The following is a 27396-nucleotide window of genomic DNA, read 5'->3' as shown; positions in this document are numbered from 1 at the left end:
TCAAATATCCTAATTAATATCATAATATTTTTGTTATATTATTTTGTATAATTATAAAATATTATAAAAATTTCATAAACTTTATTTAATTACTTTATAAGGTATATTTTAATTGGGCCTGAATAAATATTAAAAAAGTTAAATAAAATTCCATATACTAGTTATAGGCAGTACTTCCAGTTCGCATATATTTCCTATGCAATCAATCAACTATAAATAAAGTTATGTAAGATCCAAGCCGGAGAAGCGTAATTAGTGTTAATAAATTCATAAGATTTCATGTTTCTACTAATCTAAAGCTTGCCGATAAAAATTCAACAAATTAACACCATACCTTCCATTATAAGCCTAGTAACACGTTACCAAGCCACCTAATCAGGCAGATAATGATGGAAATAATTATCCGATCGTGTATCTTAAGCAGAAAGTGGTTTCAATAAACGATGCCTCCATCCAACGCCGCAGTCGCCCAGACCTGAGACAGTTTAGTATTTGTATCGTGTAAAATAACAGAGTTAGATTCCGACAAAGGCGTCAGTTCGGTGCCTACGGGTATGACGCAAGAATTAAAAAAACGTATAATTTTGTTAATTGCTGATATTATACCGGATGATTTGTTAAATCAAGTCTAAATGTCCTAAAATGGAAAGTTGAAATAAATCCTCAGCTGAAAAGTGTTCAGTTTATAAAAAAAAACTGATTTCATTGAACAATTAGTTAATCTCCTCCAATGTGAAACTACTGGGTTTCTGCGTGTATCATTTTTTCGCTTTTAAAGGGCATTTTTATTTCTTTTGCATTTTTTTAACTCTTTTGGCAACATGGTGATACCGTGTGGTTGACAATTTCTAATCCGTGTGCCAGCTAAGCCATACTGTATCGATCAAAACATATGTTAATCAAAAGACGTTAAGTCTGATGTGTACGTTGGGAGATTCAGGACAAGCTGCAATAATACAGTCTTCACAATTCAAACATATGACTTACATAATGTTACTCGCTATATAGCTATAGTAGAGTGGTACGTATAGTACGTTGGTAGACGGTTTGCGTTAACGGTTTCATTCAGTTTTAACCTACCATATACACAGTAAAACTTAATAACCGTCAGTATTTCCTTTCAGGATCGATGTGCATGGATAGCCCAGGAGCTAACCCATGACTTTTGGCGCTTAGGATTTTCGTAGTATTGTAAACCCACTTTTCATTATCAATCATAATTAGTCATAGAAAACACTTTTTTATCAGGCAAGAAGTGAAACTTCAAATCGCCGGTTTTAAATCGTCGAAAGCTGACAATTTCTATAACCATAATTAAGATTTTAGCAGCAGAATCTTGCAGAATGTTGAATGAATGTCGAGTGAAAATTGAGAAATTTAAGGAATAGAAAAAGCAAGTTTGAGGATAACATAATAGCGTCTGTGTTGGCTGAATAACTCAATAATACTAATTGGGAAGCATAATTTTATGCAGAGAAATGGAAAAACCATTGAATGTAACACTAATTTACATTAATACTTGCAATTAATACTTAATATATGCAAGCATCCAATATTTCATTAGAGTCAATTATATTATTTTTCATATTTAGTTGAATATAATTTGATGCTATTAAATTAGCTTTCTTGTTTTCCTTAAAATGGTACTAAAAATATTTTTTTAAATAAATGTGTGGAATTTCATATAGCCTCAACGCAATCAAACATTGGATCTGGAAAAAAGTTTGTGGCGTTTTTTAGTAAAATTCAACTGATTCTCCTATAGTATGAATTTATTTAAAACAAGTATTTTCTATTATTATCGACGAATCTATGATTATCGATTCGAGTTCTATATTATCTAATGTATCTTCGTTTCTCAGATAGAGGCTGTAAAATCATAGGTGAAGGACTTATGTTTTTGGTTGAATAATTAATCAAATAATTTTCACAGGTTTCATTTAAAGACAGCGTAACTCATTGCAAATTAAAAAGTTCATCTGTATTGGGAAGAACTTTCCCGCTAATCTATTGCGGTCATACATAATTTGTGTGGTTGGGCGTTTTCATTAGCGACTACAACACCTTTCCTAATAGTCAATTCAGGGCCACTAGAAGTAGATCATGAAATGTGATTCACCTTCAATACCAACTATACCACATCATTATGTTTTTACACGTCAATTTTCATGTATCTAATGTGACGGCTCACAATCTATTGTCCACAATATATGATGATCTCCAATGTTCTATATGATATGTTTGTTATTACCGATAATGATGCCCTCAAAAACGTTCGATTTCACTGCCTTCTAGCGGCGTATCGCAACATCAATTTAATATGTTCTATTTTTACGGTCAACTCATGAGATTCAACACTTCGTTTTTCAACATTCTTTTTATAACCAGCTCTGTATAATATATAAGGTTGAAAACAGTTTCTGTCAAGTCAGTTCAAGTCTAGCTCTATATCAACATCTATATTTCTAAAATAGTTATCTTGCTGGAATTTTTCAAGAATTGCAAGCAACGTGTTTGCATCAAAATAAATGCAACACGGAAATCTGTAATTCACAAATATAACCAACAATTAAATTTTCGGTTTATTGATTTAGAGTTGAAACAAATATTCCCAAATAACAGAAAAAATGTGGATAAGAGATATACATTAATATACGAATTCTTGCATCAATCGAATTTTTCGTCAGATTTATTTCCCTCTGACTTCCGACTGTTCCCACATTCATGGCACTCAGAGTATCGACGAAAGAAACTCACTGAAGTTCAGGGAGATTATATTTAATTATAAAATGTGTTTCAAATTAAAGAAAAACTCTTCTAGAAAAATTCAAAATTAGTAACTCGAATATTCTAAAATATATTTATGGTAAAATATTATTTATAAATACAACTTGTAAAAATGTACTGAGAATTATATGTATATTCGTTCATTATTCGCTTTTATAGATGCATTATTGTTGTTTATATAAGCCTAATAATAAACTCGAATTAGTAAGAGCATTAAATTTAAATTAGTAGATTTTAAAAATAATTTAAGATATAATAAAATGGGTTATTTATGAACCATTTAATGCGTTGATATTTTATTCATTCCTGTTAAATTAGGAATATATGTTTTTATATGGTTTTTATGAGGCCTATAATATATACTTATTTGCCAGCGTTATTCTTTAAATTCTTTCTTTTCGCCGACCATCTGATTAAACTTCTTTTCTATAAGGAATTTTTCAATTGTGACAGCTTAACATTGGAATTACATAATTGAGCAGCAAGGCAAAATTACAAAATCATAAAAAATGATCGAGAAGCGTGAAAGGGCATATTAATCGCCAAATGCGTAGTGATGAATTTTATTTAACTACAATTAGTATTTCGATAAACAAGAACTTCGAAAAGTTAACTTTTATAAGTTTCTTTTCATTTAACGATACTGGAAAAATTTTTGTACTATTTTAATAATATTAGAATTTGTTTCCTCTTTATATTTTTTTATAGTCTTAAGAAAAACACGTGGAAATGTTATAAATTTGAATGCGTCTAAATGATTCGTAAATAAATACATGCATATTTTATTTATTGAAAAAATAAATTAAAATATAAAATAAATATTTATACAACAACAATAATTTTTTATTATATTTATAAATACGCGTTGTTTTTTCAGAATTGCTGTTATATTTTTTATTGTCTCTATTATCAATGTTGGCTTGTTAGAGCCAACAACTTCTATTGGTTTTTTATGTGGAATTTATAAGCATTATATTTCCTTGTGTAATTAGTAAAGCTACACCACAAGCATTAGATTAAATGATTTCTAAGGGAACTGTAATAAATGCCGTCGAATATTTAAATTTTGCATATACTAATCAGATTTTTTAAAGTAATGCCCTTCAATATTTCAATTTAGAGTCATCCAGATGAAAATATAAACCATAAACTTTTCCGCAGCTGTATAGTATGATGTCATAAGAGATTGTCTTTATCTTGGATTAACAGTAAACGTTAAATATTATTGGAAAATTCACAGCCTGGATTCATAACTTTTAATTTGCAGCAAAATTTAAAAACATCAGTACAATTAGAAAACTAATAATTAAAATTCATCCCAAAAAAATTAAATAAAAAATAAAATAATATTAAAAATAGATAAAAGAATTTATCTATATAGATATATAGATATAGATTAAATAACTAAAAAGTCTGGTAACCAAAATCGAATAAACAAAAGTTAAATTGAACCAAAATGTTATGTCATATTTGCCCTTTCAGTATTATGTTAAAGTAAATACGTAACTCTTTAGACATGTCACCAATTTTTTAGAATAACCAGTGCCGTATTAATCGCGCTATATTGTAAACAACATGGGATACACCGAATTTTTAAATAATAATAATTTCGTTAATATATTCATTCCATTTCAACACCTGCTCGCCCTTAGTGATATAACCTATATAATCAGGTAACCAACTTTTCAGCACATGTGTAATCAAGAATAATATTCTATTGTTCAGATTCGAAACTTTTTAAATGCGTGTTTGCCCATTGTTCGGTCTATCGGAATGGCTACACCAGTTTAAATGCACTTGGGCTGAAATTAAGAAATTGTGTCAACCACAAGAGATAACAGGTGACGTCACTATTTTTACTGCGTTGTTTTGTGCGTAGTGATTTCGCCCATATCTCATACACGTTTCGTATTTATCAGTTTCTGGTGGCATGTGTCGATTATTTAATGCATTCTGCGAATGAAATCTGCACTGATGATAACAGTAACATTTCCGGTAACAATAACCTCAAACTAATCAAGAGCTTCGACTGTCAAGTTAAAGGTTACCAGAGATGAATGGAACTCTAATAATAACCGAGCTGCATTGTTGATAACGAACAATGAACAAAAAAACAACATTCATAGCCTAGACTCTGAGGCGTTCAGTTGGATAACAGTTACGTAGGATGCTTCAAAACAATCCGTATGATACAAGAACACTATTGAACTTTAACCAGTTTATGCCAAGGGTTTAGTTTTAATTGCAATTATATTTGGCATAACAAGTGATTTTTTAAAAACATATATATTACATTTTATTATCTAAACTCCAAAAATGATCTCACAACGTCTCACAATTTTATATTAGATGATAATGTTATTGAAGATGGAAATTCTTGAATTAGAATTAACTTTATCTATTCTATGACAGATTTTCGGTTATTTACTGAGTTTTTTTATTATCTTTTTTGATCAAATTTCATTACATTTTTGCAACAGTATATTTAAGCTATCTTATTATTTTGAGTATTTCTTTCGCGGTAAATGATAAAACGTGTTTTTTAATATTTTAACCTTAATTTGCTACTATTGAAATAACATAATAAAATATACATAATTATGCATAATTAAGTTATCTATATTAACTTAATTAAACTCTCGCTTATTAAGAATAATTAAGTAACATATATTGGAACGTGTATTGTCTTGTTTTGTGTGTCAATAGCATAAAGCAATGACATTGAACGCTATGGTTACTGTTTAGAACATATGACGAAAAACATCAACAGTTTTATCGATAATCTCCAATCGATTGAAATTGAAGACGTCTCTTTCGACATTTTTAGAGCCATATTGGGACAATGCAACAAGGAAACCATAAACAGTAACACCTACTTGATTTTTATTTTGTATTTTTGGTATAGTGTTAGTTTCGTTAGAGGAAAATATCTCCAATACCAGAACTAACCAAAAAGTTTAAAAAATTAAAAGGCACACCAATAAGTTTTTGCTGATGATACAAATGATGACGTAAGTAGTATCAGACGCATTGAACAATTTCTCTAAAGTAGAAAGAGCATAATGTGTTTCAGTTCTTACTATGACAGCTCTTGTGCTCACAACTTCACCTAATAAACAATCAGGATTCTAACAGTCCGTTGGATTGAGATCTGCGATTTATAAATTTAACCAAAAATTAGGAAAAAAATGTTCATAAATATTGATTCTTTTGGCATAGATCCATCCACCATTCCAGTTGACCTGGAATATCGACAGTCGACTGTTTCTATCTGGTGAAAATGACCTTGAAATTATCTCTCCTTGTATTAAGATGCGATGTATTAAAATAAGTTACATTTTACCCCGTCATTATCGGAAGTAGTAATAATTTCGATATAATCATTCAAACAACCATTAAGTTAACTTAAGTAATCATTAAGTTGCAAATATATGAGAGCAGTTCTAGGTCTATACAACCTAGTTACAAACAATGGCGATGTCCTTTACCCTGAATTTACCAACTCAAACTTCATGTTTTAAAAGAATCTGCATCGAATATTGTTAAGGTTCTTGAAATTAATCCACAAAATGTTGCCATGGCTATACAATGAGGTCATTTAAAAAGAGATATTAAATATATTTTGAATTAACTTAAAATATCACATAACACTATCTTATCATAACAGAAATTATATATTTTATATATGCAATTAGATTTCGTTGTCAAACTAAACGGGTGTCTTCAGATACTCTCTCTAAGTTGGTCACTGTACAATCGGCAGTCTTAATCCCGAGGTCCATGGTTCGAAGCCCATAGTAGATTCAGTTTAGTTTAATATCCTAATTGATAGAAAGGAAACTTTAAAATATAAATTACAAAAAATGATTTAGAATACGTATTTATTTTTTATATACGAAATTTTATAACTCTACCTCCTCTTCACAACTGTAATTTTGAATACAATAATTATAGTTTTACCGCGCTAATATGTAATATACTATTAATGTTTTAAATTTTGATATTAATATTTGAATTACATTATTTTTTAAACAAATGCCAAGGAAAATAATAAATGATTACTAGAGGGATATTAAAAGTGACAAGATACATTTTATCACCTTTATGATTCTAATTTAAATGGATTTAGATCTAGATGGATTAACAATTTTTTAATTATTTTCACTAAATGTAACAGTTAAGGAAATTGTAATTAGCTATAATTAAAATATACTGTTTGATAAGAAATTATATAAAAAAATACCATAGCAATTTCAACTTTGTGCAATAAACTGCAATGTATTTTTTTTGGGTTTATTGCTATATATACTTAATGTAACTATGAATGACACTATTTTTCTGAACAACCGTAAGAATTTCTCGAATTGAACACTTTTTCAAACTTAAGTAACCAAGGAACGTATGAAACTCGATCGGTATTATAGGAAGCTCCCTCGTATTAACTATTGAACGTTGTCCACTCGGTAAAGCTAACACGTCCCCAGAATTTATTGTAGCCGTTCAGCGTAGGCGCCCTCTGTAGGAAGTACGCATTGATATTAGCCACCCACAAGGCGCAGACTAGATCGCATTTCGTTTGTGTCGGCCTTTGATCGTCTTCTTACGACTGAGTACTGATTCCCATTGATTGGACGCCATAAGTCGGAGTGTTCCATCGCTGATACAAAGAGCGTCAATAAAATATGTGAAAGGGTCGAAATTCCTGCTATCGGTGTAATTAATGTCGAGAGTCTTACGGTATGTTAAAAGGCGGCGTAACAGTCCAGTAGCATATCACAATTTGTCTTCGTAAGTTTGTTAACCGGGATTAAGAGTTCAACAGGTGCACCTCTTAATTCTACTAAGATAATTATTCGAAAATAACTATAATTATAGTTCTAGTCCTTCATGGTTAATTTTCATTTAAGTGTATACTACTTTAGAAGACGCACTGCATGGGATATTAATGAAAAGCCCAAACCAAAGAAAATTACCAAAGAATAAGAAACATCGCTTATAATCTTAATATTTAAGTGCCAAAGTAATAATCTAAGTTTTTCATTATGGATCTTTTAATGACTAATGCTATAAAACTTTAGTTATTCTACCGATTACTGTTGTCTTTCCATCTATTCTGATATCTTGAATGGTATATCTTGGATGAAGTAATATCTTGATGACAGTACGAGGTATAAATGGAAACAACCGTTAAATAATCTACATAAAATAACCCGTATACTTCAATTTAGTATTATTGAGTTATACAGTGTAACAGGCAACACCTATTTTGGAGTATTCAGAATTGTATTTTCGACATAAAAGCCCCTCAAACAGACTTAGAAAGTTACGCTGATACAATAGCATAATTTATCCATAATCTCCCAATTGTCACTTTCAATTTGAAGGATTTAAAATTGGTAATTTTGATGTTAGTGGAAGATTCAAAAAATCAAAGAAAAATGACAGAAAAGAGAAATATGTGGCGTATTGTGACTGGCGATGCAAACTAAATCTACTACAACAGTCCCAAGTGCAAGAACTCATAGGTTAATCCAGAAGAGCCATCCACATAAAGTCTTGCTGTGCATATAACGAGTAAGGTAGCAGTATCTTAAGAGCTGCTGAACCGAGTAAAACTGTTTCGACAGATGTGTAATGATGTAAATTGAACAGTTTGAACGACCTATTATTGCAAATACCAGCAATAGCGAGTAATAGACACAAAACATCCTGCATGACCAGACTCGGCCATCAATGGCAAAAAAATTCTGCCGGATCCAGCGTACCAATCGCACATAACGTCCTTTGATGAACACATGTTCAATTGAATGAAGTATGATGCTAAAATGATTCGCTACCAAACAAACATTGTTCTTTTACACAATATCACGATGTTGGGACATCGTTAGTTAGGACAATGTTATGACTAGCTATAGAAAAAGAAAATATATATTGTACCAATTTTTCTCAATATTTTTTTAAGTGAAGAAATTATAATAAAACATACCAAGCACCTAATATAATTACTATACTTGGTGTAGACCGTTTTTTATATAATAACATTTTATAGGGTAACAAATGTGATTTTGACGTATGTTTAAACCATCAATACTCTATTCAGAGTAATTGGTAGTTATTTTTTATTCAAAATATTTTCCATTGTTATTGTAGCCTTTCCTTATCTTAGAAAAAAGGCACCTTCTTATTGTCCATCAACTAGATGTAGTAATCAGAAAAGTAATGTCTGCTGAAAATGGCAAGTAATACATGAAAAAATAGAACCAGAAATTCCGATGTTTCTTTAACAGCTATCACAACGTGTTGTTAAAGGCTACAACACGAAATTATCATGGTTTTCGCATACTGGGAATGTTTAAGGTTCCTTGCTCAACTTATTTACAGAAATTGATGTTGGTGCCTCTACTGTGCCTACTACGGTTCAATTGGGCTGGAGTAGAATGTAACATATGACTTCAAATCGATCTTCCCACTAATCTATTGCTATATGCTGTTCTTTATTTTGAATTAAAACAAAAACTTGCCCTTCTTACAAATGATATTTAATTGAAATAAGGTATGAAGTGTATAGAGTATCAAAAATAATGACACATTTTGATTGTTAGTTATGTTACCTTTATATAACATTCTTCTATTTTAATTTTGTTTTTAAGTAAAAACTCTATTATTATTATTATATTTGTGTTGTTTATTGGCGATTGGAGGTGGTCAACCGTTTATCTACAATGTTTTTTGCTGCTACTCTTCTATGATCGGCGATTTCGTCCAATTTATTGAATAATATTGTCAATATTAAAAAAAGGAGATCCTAATGTCCAATTCTTCTGTATGGCTTCGAAACTTGGACATAGTTATAATGTGATGGTGTGTATGATCGGCGTTTATCAACAGTCGCGGGATTTGGTGAAGGCCCAAGCGCCAGCTATGCATTGGTGATGATACAGCCGTATAGGCATGTTGCTTTTAAGATAACATAAATTGAACAGTACTGGTAGAAAAAATTCAAATAAATTTCGAAGCATGCATTTAAATAAAGAATCTTATCTCCAAAAATCGTCATCTCTAAGTTATATAAACCTCCTAAAATATTATAATGAAATTATATAAATGAATATATTATAATATGAATATTATGATGACACTATATGATTTCTATTAATATACTGATTACTCTTCTGTTTCTGATTACTCGTGATTCAATGAGGAACGAACAGTAAAACATTATACATGTTGTAAAATAAAAAAGACACGCCCATTAAATAAAGAAATTATTATATTTATATTAAGTTATAAGTTATATTATATTATATATTATATATATATATATATATATATATATATATATATATATATATATATATATATATAAATATTATATAAATTATAAGTTGTTAATATACATATAAATATTATATGAATTAGAAGTTGTTAATATAAATATAAAATAATTTCTAGCCAGAAAATATCTCAAATATATTTATAGCTTCAACGATTTCTTTTAAATTTTTGTAATATTTGTGACATTTGTGAATTTTTAATATTTGTGAATTAGCAGTAAGTTAACTATATAGTCAAATAGTTGAAAATTAATCACATCTGCGTTCACTTTCAAAAACAACAATTCAAATAAAGCAGCCAGATGCCTTATACATTGCTCTAATATGCATTGGTTTCAAAGAAACATTATTCTGTTGTTTTCAAATAAAACTCTTTTCCGAAAACTGATATTAGATATTGTCATCATTTATTTTGCATCTATAATAATACTTATAGCAAGAAAAATGCATTTTATCAATTTCAAAGAAAAGAGGATAATAATTAAAAAGTGGTACACCAATTGTCAGTAACAACACAGTTATATCTCTTGTCCTACTTATTTCTTTCTGGGATCAACTCAGTTATAGCACTTGGTTTATATAAACAACCAATTTTTTAAGATTGGTTTCTGACATTTACTGTCACAAAATATTAAAACTCAAAAATGGTGAGATGTTGGTGATGATCAGCGGTTAAACTGTAAAACCTGCTGCCAGAAGTTTTAGAAATAGGAATGCAACTTATGGATATTCGGTTTTGTATAGATAACGGTGTAACTTTATTCAAGACCAGCCTGATATATAAATAGCAGCACTGTTAATTACCAAAATTGTATGTTACTCCAATTATTAAATTAGGCGATGATTAAATATTGTTTTTTAATGTAGGGAAATACTGTTGAAGCCGAATAGTGGCTTGATAACCGTTACGGAGACTTTGTACCAAAGAAATCAACTATTTATTTATAATTATAATCACTGATAACTGCAACTGATAACAATACGTTTGAAGAGTAAAACACATTGGCACATTTTTTTATGCAAATACAGAGTATAAATAAAAGAACCTATAAATAAAATAAAAAGGACGTAACTAATAGATTAGATAAAATACAAATAGGCAAAAACAAATATAAATAACGAATTAAATATTTTTACAATTAAAAGAAATTAAATATAAAATTTAAAGGTCTAAAGAAATTGGTAATATTAAGAATAGGATCAATGAAAAGCGTTGCCAACTTGTGGTGAATTTCCAATCTGCGGGGAATCTCTTGTTGATTAGGAATGTATTGAGGATTGGCATTATGTGGGGAAAATGTGGTGATTTTGTTGGTGTAGTCTTCCGGGTTTCTATCCGGTTTAGTCCTGAAACGAACCTTTAATATTTTGGCAAGGTTACGGCGGAATCTCATTTACCATCTTCAGATCTTAATTCATTTTGTTCTACTACTTGTTACACGAACTGAACTTTGAACTATAATCGTACGAGTCCTCAGTAACTGTTTGGATTGGTAAATAAATCTGATTTATCCTGTAAGAGTTTGTTCGGTACTCAGTGCTCAGTGGTATTTGAGGGTATTGTTAGCCTATTTTTTAATGGCGAGAATTAGATCTGTTTAATGTCGGGATCTATATATGAGATGCCTACTGGAAACACTGGCATATTTTTTACCATGTTCCAGGGAAATAAATTGTTTCTGGATTTAGATACTCGTAAAATTGCGGCAATTAGCTCGTAAATATATGCTATTGAAATGGGTGCCATGGTGGAAATGGATCAAAAACTATAACGCATCAAGAATCACATTATTTAAAGCAGTTCGAGAACAAAAATGACAATGAACGAAATCATCCTTGAGGTAAGTTTCATGAATCAGTTTCAAGGACCAAATTAAATAACAAATCTAAATGTTATTGTATGTAAATATTAATGTACCAAAATTAATAATTACAAAATATTTTTAAAAAGTAAATTATATTATTTTTTGTTATGCGTAGATTACATCATCTTTCCCAGAATATTGTGTGTTCTCTATTGAAATTGTCTGTCATATTTCGGCGTTATCAATTAGCACGGAAATGTGTGATGCGAAATTTATCTGTTGTACTTCCGTTCGGTTCCAGATAAACTCGTGTTACTAAAAATGAAGTGTCCGACTACAAAATAAACTAAACAATGGGGATATTCTTAAAGTTACCTAACTTTCTTAAATACACCATTATACCACCAGACAATTTATCTGGACGAGCACTTTTTCTATTAATTAACATAACATACACGTCAGTTTCAATGGATCGTTCGTTTCTAATTCTTCTACTGCCTTATCCTTGGAGTATAATTATCTTGAAAAGATTTTATATCATTAAAAAGTTCTAGTTTGAATTAGCCAAGAAAAGTTTTAGAAGCAATCCGATAGCCTAATAATGTTGAATTATAGTTTAGTGCAGCTTCAACTAATGTTAAATTGATTATATTAAATTTTAAGCTTCTCAAATATCTACCTTTTGTTATTGTTAACATATCAAAATTCAGTTGCTATATTGCTGCTGCAGATACCACATTACCATCAATTATTACATATTATATATATATATAAATATATATATATATATATATATATATATATATATATATATACATATATATATATATATATATATATATATATACATATATATATATATATATATATATATATATATATATATATATATACATAGCAATATAACATATACATACATACATATAACAACATAGCAATCACAGTAATTTCAGATATATTATCTGTTCGAGCACGTTAAAATTGAAATAATGTCTGACTAACATAAAAAAATGCAATAAATTTATGTCAATTTATTGCCATCCTGTGCTTTTTTAGTGTCCATTATAACAGAGTGTGTATAACATATGGTTAGATCAGGCTCTCTTGATCTTGCTGATTTTTATTCCAATATGTGTACGTTTATCTTGAAAAATAGAAAGACCGAAATGTTTTTGTTTCAACTTCTACCACATGTTGCCGTATGACTAAAGCATGGTAATATTTATAATATACACTGAACATTACTTAAAACGTTAGGCAATAAAACAATTGTTAGCTACTAACTAGTTCCACAAATAACGACAGGAAATGAAGATTATTTATGTTATACTGCTAATATAACATATTAGCATCTATAAATTAATTTTAAAGGATTTACAACAGATGATGTTACTATGCATTTGTTTCGCCGTGATATAAAGCTTCAAATTAAAAAAAAAACTTTAAATATTAACTCAAATAATCAAATATTAAATTATATTAGGAACCATCTCAAATACAAAATAGTAGTTATGTAGTTAATATAGAACAACTTATAATAACGGATCGGCAGTGTTTTTTAAATTAAAATTTACGGACAAGAGATCATAGTCAATGTTGAAGCAAATGTCTTAATTATATATAACTTTAAGTAAATTCAGTAATTAAGTAATTCATTATGAAATAATTCATAATAAATTGAAAAGAAATTTTATAAAAGTCTTTTGTGGTCTTTAAAAGAGTCGTTCACTTAGTTCCAGAACACCTAACGGTAAATCAACGTCAGTTACATAACATCTGACAGTAGTAGAGTTTGCGGTCTCAACTGATAACCAGCATAGGTTGGTTATTGGCACAGACCTTGTCAGAAATGATGGCGGTTTCATGAGGTTCGATCTTAATACCCTTTCGGGACCCTTTATATATTTGAAAGTTCCAAGATGAGGAATCATAAGCTCTTTGGTAGCAACCACCCAAAACACAATTTTGTAACATTTGCATCAATAAGCAAATATTTACAAGCTTGGAGCAAAATTGAACATCCGCTTCAAGAAGATTATTCAGTGTATTTGGTGTGATGGTGTGATATCAAGAGAGTGTTTTATTACCAACTATTGGAAACTGGTCAAGCCGATGACTGCGATATACTACAGACAATAACTGAAAAAAAAACTAGCTGAAAAAGTTGATCAGAAAATGTCATTTAAAGATCCCGGCTACTTGCTACGTGACCTTACTACATTGCTTGCACCACTCATAATGTGGGATAGTTCTCACACATGGTGATATTTTCAACAGATATGGCCCCAATATAACATTTTTAACGAGTTAAATTGGTTAATTTTAATTTGTTGGTGTATTTTTTTACAAAATATGGGGTCTCAAATTAATTTTAAAGTATTTACAGCAGGTGGTGTTACTGTGTCTTAATAGTATCGGGTACATTTGTAACTAATTTCATATTGTAGCCTCGCTCACTTTTTCAGTATGTATTACTTCGTCAAACTATGAATAAAAAATGTTTTCAGCCATTTGAAGAAGGCTACTGAATGTCATTGAATAATGTGTGAAGCTTATGACAACATACATTTAAGAAAAAATGCCCCATGGATAACAACACGTGAATGCTTCGACGTTTAAAAAATGGTGATTTTGAGACCGAAGACAAAAAACGCTCCGAAAAGCAAAACAATTTGAAGACATTAGTCGATTAAATCATCAATGGGGATTGCTTTCAACTACCATTGATACGTTTGAACCGAGCACTGCTCGGAAAACAACCGAAATACGAGTAAAAACACAATAATTTTATTCTTCAGCATAACAACGCTCGACCGCATGTTACAAAACCGTTGAAAACATACTTGCAAATATTAAAATGGGAAGTGCAACCCCACCTGCCATACTCTCTCTACTGATTACTACTTGTTCCAAAATATAAGTTTCTACTTGTCTGAGCAGCGCTTCAGTTCTAACGAAGATACCAACAAATGGGTCGATTCGTGGGTAGCCTCAAAAGATACGTCGCTTTTTCGAGATGGAATCTGTAAATTGTCTGAATGGAAATGGGAAAAAATAGTGGCTATCGATAGACAATGCTTTGAATAAAATAAATGCTTGAAATAAAAAAAACTAATTTGTCGGCATAATATATTTGCTAAAAAATCTATAAAAATGAGTCATATACCTAATAGATACTTAGCCTATTTGTCATGTATTTTAAGTAGTACGTTTACGAATGGTTTAGCTTAATTTAAGTTAATATCGGATAGAAAATCAATAACACAACATGTCGAACTTCTCTCTCGCCATTTCCCATGTTATAAACAATCGGCCAAAAATAGTTCAAGGAGTATTTATACTGGGTTGGTAAATGTATCAGACAGTTGGGCAATGATGTACGTAGAGATTTTTTTATTATAAACTACATAAATTTCGTTATAGATAAAACTATACATTTAATTGAAATATTGGTCAATTATGTGGTTTTCGTGAATTTGTTTCTACGAAACATAACCGTCATCACTAAAATTAATTTTTGTTGTTATTGGGTCGGAATTCTGGATTTGTGGCTGCAGAGTTTAGGAAAGGCGATTGCCGCCACGAGTATAAAAATTCGCATGATGTCAGAGAGCAGCAAATGATTATATTAAATTATTCTTTATTAAAAAATGTTCCTACAAAAAAAACATATGTAACAATAACAATAACAATTAGATAAAGTTTCTAACGTGACAGTGATTAACAACATAGGATAAAGTGACATAGAATGCGATTCCCTATATATAAATTCCTAATTAAGTTTGCGATTCGGAGGGATCGAATATTAATATACAGAAATTAAAAAATAAAATTAAAAAATATTAACTATATCTTAATTTAACATTTCTATTTATAATTACATGTAAATGACAATTTAAATACTATTTAACATTTTAATACTAAATTAATTCTAAAAAACAAACATATCTTCATAATAAACATAGGCCGATAATATTTTGAATTTTGAATAGAATTATAAAAAATATTTTTTGTGTTTTTTCTTTGTTATATGCCAGAGCATAGAACCAAAAACATAAAATATGTCAGTTTTTTTGCGTTGATATCTCAGACACTGATAATTTCAAAGGACCGGGAACATATGTAGGATTATTTTTAAACTCAGGACGTAAAACAAAGATTATATATAATGAAACAATTTAACATTTCAAATAAATAAAAGCAGAGATGAAAATAAATGGAATAACAACTACTGACTCATCAAAAAGCAAATAACGTGCAAAATCTTAATGTATAGGTGGTCGGGTGATAGTTAGGAACCATAGTGAAAAAGTACCTGAGCAACCAATTTTCATGGCAAGGGTGAAATGAAAAGTATACTTAAAATGTTAGGTAATATTGAAATATAAGGGCACTGACAGTTAAAATACTGGCAACTAAATGTACGGGCAATTAATCACGCTGGCGGATTATAATACTGATAAATAATAGTATACATAAATGAATGTATCGACAAATACTGATAGTGGATGTTATTGATAATCCCAATGAAAGACGATTACAGTGGTAATCAATAGCGGTTATGGAATAACCAGGATGGTTAAGAACAGTCATATGGACTATGTCAATAATATTGACGGACAATCGTGATAGCAATGATAAACTATACTAGAAGTATGGCATATGCACGCGGTACGAAGGGAAAGTAACGCACGACACACCAGCTTATACCCTAATACTAACAATAATAGACGTGTAATGAGATCAAGGGAAGCAAGCGCACGATATCCTGCCATTAGAGTTAATAGTACTCGCTAGGGTAAAGCTAAAATTTTCAATATATAAATAACTATATAATTACTCCTAAATAAATAAGTAAATAAGTAAGTCTGTTGGAATTATGCACTCACTTCTCCTAACTCCGACTATGATAAACGTGCAATGCGCTCAAGGGAAACACGCTAGATTCGTTGTCGCCAAGAGCCGGCAGGAACCACATTTGGTAACATTTCTCTATGCTATAGTTAACAATATGCAATGTATTATAACAGCACATCAGTAACTCTGGCCACTTTAACGTTAGTTTCTGTTTTATAAAATAGTTATAATTTATTTTTATAGTTGCAACCACAGAACTATTATCTTTGATTTACCATAATTTAACAATTATGGGGAACACACAACAATTCGAAGAAATAATAAAATAGGGGACGATAAAGTAGATGACGATCAATTGTTAAATACCTAAATAAAAAGAGGATAATGAATATATAATTAAAAAATCAGTAAATATTGAATAATTAAAGAAGAATAATAAATAAAAAATAATTAATACAATATAATAAATGGTGATTTAATAAATAATATACGAGATTTAATAAGAGAAAAGTAAATACTGTGTGAATAAACTCAACATTTGATGAAAGTCAGCTTGGGCCGCCACAAAACAGTGAAATAAACTGAATAAGAAAAAGGTAGTAATTCTGCGCGTCGCGTCTTCAGAAATAACCTCTTTAGTTCTAACATTTCTTGGACATATTAAGATATCAATTCTGGAAAATATAGCATTTTAATGAACATCAACAATGTTGTCATTCATGCTAATTATTTCTGTTACTAAGTATTCTTAAGGACGACAAATTTTACAATTAAAAAGAACCGACCGTCCCGCCTAGTTTCTTTTACATTACACAAACACATACTTTTACAAAATTAAAAGGTCTAAAATATCGCACTACCAGATGGCACTATAAGCACCATAGATATTCGGAACGATTTATGATTGTTTTAAATGGTACATGTCTTTCTCTGTGTTTTAAGAACTCGCTTTTACAAACCAAAGATGATTTTAACTTATTGAAAAACCCGGTATAATTTACATAACTTTTGTTATTTTTTCCGTCGTCTTTACTGTATGTTCAAAGAGCTATTGTTCAAAGGCTAACATTCTTTGTTGGTATTTTTCTTATCCTTAACACATGGTCGTTAACAAATCGAATTAAACATCTAAAAATATCATCAACCAGATCTGTACGTTACTAATAATTTTTGGTCAGTAATGTAACGAAAACGATCGTTCGTTTACTGGTATTAATTGAGAGTTTTTATGGTTTCCTCTAAAAATAACGATTGGCTCACCGATTTGTGCGAACGGAATTTTTATGGCTTTATATACACACATACACTAGTTAAAACTTACGATTTCCTTTGTAAAAGTTGCTGAATTTGCCACGGACTCCCTACCAGCTATTTTACTATAATTAACCTCTTTTGAACAGTTATATACGTTCACACACACATACATATAAAATAATATTTGTTGTGTTTATGCATGTATTCTGATCACTTATTCATATTTGGACGGATAATTATTGAAAAGAACGGGTACAATATAGGTTTATCAAAATATCTTTCTTCTTATGTTTCTGGCAACATGGTAATACTAGCGCCGAAAGGACGATATTGCTGCATCGATCTTAATAAGTGACATCAGGTGGCGCCTGGTGACTATCCCGGATGCGGCAGAACTTCCCATTCGAATAGGATAAATGACTGTAATAAAGGATAACAAAATTATTTATTTATAATGATAATATATTATAGAGAGATTATTAAAAATATATTTATTTTAAAATTAAAACTAAGGCTTTACCAGAAATAACAACATAACATTTCAAAATTCGTCAAGTTAAATTAAAACTACCTATCAGATGCGCTACGAAACATTGACGTCACTTACTATTTTCGCATTGAACAACATTTGAACTTTTTAGCGCGCTTCGATTTTATGTGGATTATTGATGTTATCTTATATTTGACAGTTAAAAAAAGGTTTTATGCAACCAACAAAAAGAAAAGATAATTGAAAGAATTTAACCAGAATCGATTCGTTGATAGTGACTGTACTCTGTGACAGTAACTGAAATAATGATGCCAAATCTTCTATTTCAGTGTATTGTATTCTTTGATCTGCGACTGCTAAAATAAGATCTGTGAAATATCTAATCTCTGAATGATTGAATCTCGAGCGACAGTATGCGCGATAAAGACAACATACATAAAATATGGTAAAACATAATTGGCGAAGAGTAATAGTGAGCGAATCTCAAAGTTCTTCAACTGACAGAAACTGACGAACACTCAAAACGATTGTGATCAGACAGTATGACGACTTGAGTAAAACGATTCCGATAACAGCACCGTGGGAGTTCCACAAAGCTAATATTCATAGAAGAGCATAAGAGAGTTTCTGTCATGATTCACATCACTGGCCGGATTATGGCTAGCATATTACTCCCAAACACACATTCCAAGATGATAGTGCATATATACACACATCCAAAAATATGCAGATTTGGTTTGAGGAGCATCAGAATTTCATCAAACATCTTTCCTGGTAAACACAACCACCAGACCTCAACATAATTGAGATTGTAGATTTGCAACTCCAACGTCATTTAAGCTATTGGCAGAAGTTTTGGTAAATAAAATGGGACAACATTCTATTGGAAACTATTCAAGCACTTTACGAGTCCATTGCGCGAAGAAGTGCGGAACACTAAGTTTGAATAAATAAATATTGTGTATATATTATTTTGTTTCTCATCTGTATATACGGAAATTATGTTGGTTATCATAGTTATTCATCTAAAAAGTGCCTCATCGCTGAAGATGACTTTTTGACGCCTGAATTTCATTCAGAGATTTTAATTATTCATTTATATCAATCAAAATCATTTTTTGCCATTTTCGATTATATATATATATATATATATATATATATATATATATATATATATATATATATCTACATATATATATATATATATATATATATATATATATATATATATATATATATATATATATATATATATATAGATATATATAAAAATATATATAAACAATATAGTACTATTAAAAATATTATATAATTTTAACCCGGTTACTTGTTGTACAATGCCAATATGTTTCCAACCATTCCGATATTGACGGCAAAAATTGCGTAACTCCTCCGGATATGTTTGTTTGCATTCGACTGTATATGAATGGTTTCAGTGGAGTCTCAATGGCCAAGTCTGCTCCAGAATTTCAACTAGGTCGCATAAAAAATTCTTTCATAAATATACAGCGGAATGGAAAACGAAAGTTACCATACTATTAATACCGATGCCTAAATATTTACATAATTCGCGAACCAGATTGCGGATTGATATAGCCAAGATTATTCGTTAAAGCCCTATTTATTACTCACGGGCTATACAGAGATTCAGCGTTGGTTGGTTCCTGTCCGTTCTATTTTTAATCGTATTATTTACAAAGTGTACATAAATTTTAATGTAGAACCGACTGATCAGTGTTAATTGTTTTTTCTTGCCGATAAACAAAAATTTGCTACAGAAAAAAAAACGGTTACACATGTTTCAAATAAGTAATATAGCGTAATTCAAATACTCGAAGAAGTTTAAACAGATTTGGTAAACATTAGCAAAAAACATTTAGAGCATGTGTTGTTATAATTCATTACTTATGTATGATTCAACAATAGCATATACAAGTTTATATATATATATTATATAATACATGTTTTACTGTGAGAATGATGTGGTCTGGAACATCTGGCCTAGACCAACCAAAGCGCGATTAAAAATTACGATTTATAACATAAAACATTAGATATAATGGTTAAAAAACCGCATTATGATATGTGGTCACAGCGCTAGTTTTTAATAACTTTATTATTAACATATATTATATATATATATATATATATATATATATATATATATATATGTGTTAGAAAATGTACAAACTTTAAAACAAATACTTACCACCGCACAATTTAGAAAGCGGGCTGACTACCATCAATGCTCCGAAATCTAAACCAACCAAAACTATGCATTGGGATGCACCTGGTGACGTTGGTAATAAGAAAACTGATGAGTGATGATGCCCAAAAGGAAATTTAAAGATGAGTTAGTTCTATTTCCGAGGATTTCGGTGATCCTAACGGATATGCTCTTTGAGTTTAAACGAATTCAGTTTCGGATTCGTCTTGCTTTGACCATGACGATAAACAAATCACAAGGCCCATCCTTATATGTTTGTTGTCTCAACTTTCAGAGAGAAACTTCTTTTTTTTCAGAAAATTCATGTTTTGCTCATGTTCGCATGTCAGCAAACCATCCGCTCTATTTGCTCTTGCGCCTGATAAAAAAACAAAAAATGTCATCTATCACAAGGTATTTTAATGAAAATAATTAAACCGATTAATATAGTTGGTTTTTGTAGTTTTGTACATTTTTGTATTATTATCTCAATAAGGTGCTGATCTTTATATTTATTTTATATTCATTGTATTACTTCCATAAAACCATACATTTTGTTCAGCTAATAAGTATCATAACATTCATTGATTATTGACATGGAATTCGCCAGGTCAGCTGTTTTTAAATAATACTATTCAAACTTCTGTATTATTTTCGATTATCCCAGTATTGTTGAAATCATGAAAGGACAGATACAAGTTCGGATCAAAAACTATTAGAAATATAATAGCACAATAGAGAGCTAAAACATTTAATATTTTTAGCAATTACAATAAATTATCCATAAGAGGATATAGCGACCTTGAGGCATGTCGAATTTTAAATTCTGGAATAACGGTCTACAAAGTACCCAGAAATATAATCCCAGATGTTGAACACGGGCGGGGTGCCAGCAGCGCCAACTAGTACACGATAACGAATATCTGGCAAACTCGACACGTTCAGTTGAGACGTGTCACTATTGACTGCACAAACCTCGTCATCAGGTAAATCCAGCGTCGATACCTTTTATCTATTTGTATTTTCCACTTTTTTCACACCATGTAAACAACCACTGTTTTATTTTGTCTTACCTCCATTCACAGAGCCATATAATTTAGCCTACAAGGAAAATGTCTCATAATATATGTTATATTTGATCTTTCTGTGGGTGTTATAAGTTGGCCGTAGTATTCCCGGCTTCTATTCGCGTTTGATTCTGAATGAAGAGAAGCTTTAATATTTTGGCGACGTTTCGATAGAATCTATCTTTAGGTCTTGCTTCTTTGCTTGTGTAAAACTTTAAGACTAATCTCAAACTAATTAATCTCAGGTTTCGTAATTAAATGTACACAATATAAATCAAATATTGCAGTTTTGTTTTTTTAATTTTAAGTTGATAGATATTTCAGGAAAGTAAAACAAACAACACAGGCTAATGACAAGTAAAATAATATAATCACCATGCAATATTTTATTGCGTATTGGTAATTGTTTTATGCCGTATAAAAAATGGGGCGCGTATGTATTCCTCAGTTTATATACCAAGCTTAGTAAGTTATGTTTAGTTTATTATGCGGTTTGATTTACCATGGTTAAAACAAGCGATCACTGAAATGTGTGATCTCTCAGTCTTCGAAAAAACACAAATTGGGAATCGAATATTGAGAGCATCCTCAACGAAATCAGCTGATTTGTTTAATATTTCGCGAGAAACAGTTTTCACGGTAATGACAACATACATAAATAAACATGGTAAAACATCATCGACGAGGAGGAATAGGGAGCGAAACTCAAAATTAACTGACAGAGACTAACAATCAGTAATTGAATTGTAACCAGACAACATAAAACTAATGCCGCAACAATGACAGGAGAGCTTAACACTCATTTGTCTAATACTGTTTCGACAAAAATATGAGAGCTGTATAAAGCTAACATTCATTGCAGCGCTGCAATTGTTAAACCCTTTAGGAAGGAGGTTAAACTGTACTAAAATAAATATTACATTTAATAATACAATAATAAGCAACTTAAAGTCTTAAGTAAATAAAACAAAGATTAAAATTTTAGGGTAAATGATGTGGCTCGGGGAATGGAGGTAAAACGAAATGAAACAGTGGTGTTTACATTATGTGACCGTTATTTATTGGCAATATAAAAAAATGTGAAAAATACAAATAATAAAACGGATGGGCAGCAGTGTTACCTGGTGACGAGGCTTGGGCAGTCGATGGTGACACGTCTAAACCAAACGAGGGTTGAGCACTGAATGACCGAAATACCCTTCAATAACATCCCAGATAGACGTCTCGGAGTTGCCGCCAGCTATTCGTTATCGGGTTCTAGTTGGCGCTCCTGGCACCCCGCCCGTGTTCAACATCTGGAATTATATTTCTGGGTATTTTGTAGACCCTTATTCCACGATGTAAAATTCGACATGCCTCTAGGTCGCTACAAAATAATGCAAATAAGCCTGCGAAATGTTGATGTCGAGGTGATGTAATTCTGTAGACCTAATAAAAAATATAATTCAAATAGTACTGAATACATACTTCTATTGTCAGGCAATTAAAAAAACGGTACTGACATTTAATATACTGGCAGCTATAATATTATCGATAATAACAGTATCAATAAATGAACGTATCGACAAATACAGATAATGAATGCTATTGATAATTTCAATAAAAGACGACAACAATGATCGGCAATAAAATGATGCAATAACCAGGATGGTTAGTAATAATCTTCGTCAATAGTAGTCAATAATTGATGAATCGTTATAAACAGACAATAATGGTAACTGATAGCAATGATAAACTATGCTAAGATGAAGTATAACATGTGCGTATGGTACGAAGGGAAAATAACGCATGGCGTACATGCTTATACATTAACACCAATAATAATGGTGCATTGACATCAAGGGAAGCAGGTGCACGAGATCCTGTCATTAGGGTTAGTAGTACTTGCTGATGTAAATAATTATTACAACTCGCAATAAATAATTATTATTATATTTGCCATAATTTAATTATGGGGAACATACGACGATTCAAAGAAATTAAAGAATTAAGTAGAATATAATATATAACTATAGTAGGATAAATAAACAAATAAGTAGAGCATATTGAATACACCATAATAAGTATGGTATTAGATATAAATATAAATATTAGATAGAGATTTATAAATGAAGAATAACAAATGGAAACTAATAGAATATGAAAAATGCACGCTAATAAATATAAAATAATAATTAGACCATAATAAAAGGAGATTTAATAAATAATAAATTATAATTAAAAAGAGAAACCATTTAACGAAACTCGGACGGCGCAAAACACAATAAAATAAACTGAATAAGAATGTGGTGACCCTGGCCGTCGCGTCTTTAGAAATGAACTTTTATATCGTCCCCATGACATGATCACATCTGACAAATACAACCCCCGAAGAAAGATCAAAAATGTTGCCATTCATGGTAATTATTTCTGTTGATAAATATCGTAAAAAGTAATCTTTCAAACTTAAAAATAAACACTTAAATGACCTAAAATTAAAGAGGTCTAAAATATTGAACTGTGAGATGAAATTCTAACTACCATAGATATTCGGAACGATTTATGATTTCCTTGAATGGTACATGTCTTTGTCTGTGTTGTGACAGAAAAAAATATCGAGAAAATATTTTTTAAAAAAAGTTTCTTTTACAACTGTGAAAAATATAGTGCAAAGATCATGAAAGCTGGACTCCTAATGAATGGAAGAATGTGGCATGGCCCGATGAATCATAGTTTATATTGTTTCCTACAAACGGCCATATTTATCTATGAAGAACCCCAAGGAAGCTTACGATTCGATCTGCCTGCTTCCTACATACAGCCAAAAAGATTAAGTGCTGGTTTTAGAAGCAACAGAATATCATCCAACATCTTCCCTGTTGGGACAACATTCCGTTGAAAACTATTCAGACACTTTACGAATCTATTCTGCGAACAATTGCAGCAGCTTTACAATGAAATAATAGCTCAACATTTTATTAATAAATAAATATCGTGTATATAGCAGGTTTTCATGGTATTGTAGCAAACCCCTGTATCTAATTTCGTAGCTAAAGCAGTAGATCGAATTTACAAGATAAACAGAATTAATTTAATAGATTTCGGTCGAATTTCGATCACTATGCGATCATTAGTATATCTTATTACATAAACAAACTAAAGATATGGCAAATACAAAAGGATATGACGCAACCAATACAAAAGCGAATCCTTCGTAATAAATATGTAATTAAAAAAGTCGCAAAATAACAGTACTAAAAATACCAGATGACGATACATCTAAATAATATTATCCAACTCTTCCTGGAACGCACATTGCGGGATCCTTATATAAAACGTTAGTATAATTGCATGAATATTAACATTGTTTGTAGACAAATTGATCGGTTAGCGACATAAAATTAAATGATGTATTACCATCGACGCATTTTCGTTAATGTTGTCCTATATTGAAAACAATTATGTTTATTAAAAGTGCTTTCAGTTATAATTTATTTTACTTTATTTATCTAAAAGGCGATTAAGATTTATTGTCCCAACATCGAGTTTATTAATCCTTTTTAAGCAAATAAGATTTGAATTAGTGTGCACTAGTTGACCATGATAGATTCTCATGATAGGTTTATTAGATATATATCTCTCTCCCTTGTCGAAATAGACTGTAGTCATATTTTGGTTCTTGCTATTGTATAAGATCCTTAACAACTATATTTATTACATTGTTGTCTTTGGTTTGATATAATTTATTCAGAACTTATACAATAACCAAAACTGCATTTCTCCATGTAACACAAAATAAACCAAATAATAATAAAAATACAAATATACTTACGCTTTGAATTCTAGATTTTCCGCTTATCTCGTGGTCATGGTCATCGTTTTATCACCATTTCTCGTATGATATGAATTTGGACCTTGTGCGATCGATCCTTCCAATAAAACGTCCAATGCACCTCACTAAAATTAAAGTTAAATTCGTTTTAAACTCGAAGCTGCTTTTTTCCTTCTCATTTTATTGTAGTTAAAAAGTGACAGAGTGCTGTCTGATGTGTCGGAACATGTACATTCGATTAATTGATATCGATCAACACTGTTGTCAAATATCCACAAAAATCTTCAAAACGTTCCACAAAATCTTCAGACAACAGTATGCGAAGTAAGGAAATAAGGAAAAACCCGAATGCTGAATCAGTGGAAGAGTACATAGAAAGGAGACAAATGGTGCTCTTCAGTAGTGGTAACACTTACAGCGCATGGAGGATAGGTTAAGACAGGAAAAGAGAATACTGGACATAAGCAAAGACGTAAAAGAAAAGAACATAAGTTGTTTCTAATTATATGCTATGAAATAAATGAAGTGCTACATGGCTTTTCTCTGGCGCATAGAGATGTGCGGTTTATTTTGAGTAATATGCTACAGTTTTGTTAATATACGTCACCAAAATTTATGACGTCACTTCGCAATGTTGCCGCATGAACTTAGAATTTTGGTTTACGACGTTTTCCGGTTTGTAACCGATAATTATTATCCCTGATAATAATTATATTAAGAAGATTAACTTAAATTAATGAATAATTTACTCGTATATCTTAATGGCTGCGTACAAAAGAGCAATAATCTCTTTTATCTCCTTTTTTATGCATGGAAACAATAAGTGTTATTCGAAAATCTTGTGGGATTTCTTTCCCTTTCCATGTTCTGTTAGAAATTTTCACTAATAATTCAATAGCTGCCTGGTTAATTTTTTTCAGCCTTTCTGATAGTTTATATTATAAGTTCATCTTATCATGACCGACTGCTTTTATGTCCTTCAATTTTCTTAGTACACCCTTTAATTTTCTAATTTATTATCCTCTGTGTTCTCAATTTATTTCCCTATTGATATATTCGGTATCTTCTTTGTATGTTGCTTATTTTGAAAAAAGCAATTTCTAAAAATATTCCGTCCATCTCTCTCTTTTTCATCTTTCATGTCTATACCGTTATATCTGATTTTTGTTCTCTGAAATTTTGTAAATAGTTTTACGTATTTCCTAATGTTTGTCACCATCGTTTCATTTTGCCTCTTCTATTCATAGTTCTCAATTCATAATATATAAATATTTTCATTCAATTAAAATTTTCATTCAAATAATACATATATCAAGAGCTTAAATACTGAAACACTTGTAAAAGTAATACATAAATTTATGTATCGTAACTGACCTGTTTACCAAATATAGAAAATATTTTATATCACGTAATAAACCAGTTTAAATTATTACACTGCCATTTTGGGGTATTTTTAATAACTATATATTGCACTTGACGATGGCAAGGCTAAAATCGTATATCAATTTTGTTTCTGCTTCTTCATTATGATTATTTCGTTAACAACCTTTTTTTATATTCCAGGGGAAATGTTCAGGATGCACATTTCCACTCAGATGCAATTGCACGGGTCTCAAAGGTCGATCTGGTGCTGACGGAATTCCTGGAATACCAGGTATCATGGGACCACCTGGTGACGACGGCTATATAGGAACTACAGGCATAAAAGGAGAAAAAGGATCAGACGGTGGCTATGGAGTAATGGGTTATACAGGACCTCGGGTATGTAACTTTGAGAAAAAATTC

At 30.6% G+C, this 27396-nt stretch overlaps 1 protein-coding gene across 1 annotated transcript in view; it reads left to right on the top strand.

Moving 5' to 3' along the window:
- The window catches only part of vkg (Collagen alpha-1(IV) chain viking), a 138201-nt gene that overhangs the window by 78263 nt on the left and 32542 nt on the right, over positions 1-27396 (top strand). The window contains exon 2 of the mRNA XM_076413549.1: positions 27175-27372. Within this exon, the coding sequence (XP_076269664.1) occupies positions 27175-27372 (198 nt within the window). The remainder of the gene's footprint in view (positions 1-27174; positions 27373-27396) is intronic.

The sequence above is a fragment of the Rhynchophorus ferrugineus genome, unplaced genomic scaffold, assembly GCF_030347505.1.
Source record: "Rhynchophorus ferrugineus isolate W39M unplaced genomic scaffold, kcgeb_rfMv2 rfM9, whole genome shotgun sequence".
Taxonomy (NCBI): Eukaryota; Metazoa; Arthropoda; class Insecta; order Coleoptera; family Curculionidae; genus Rhynchophorus; species Rhynchophorus ferrugineus.
Note: the sequence above shows the minus strand (reverse complement) of the source record. Positions and strands in the feature narration are given on the sequence as shown.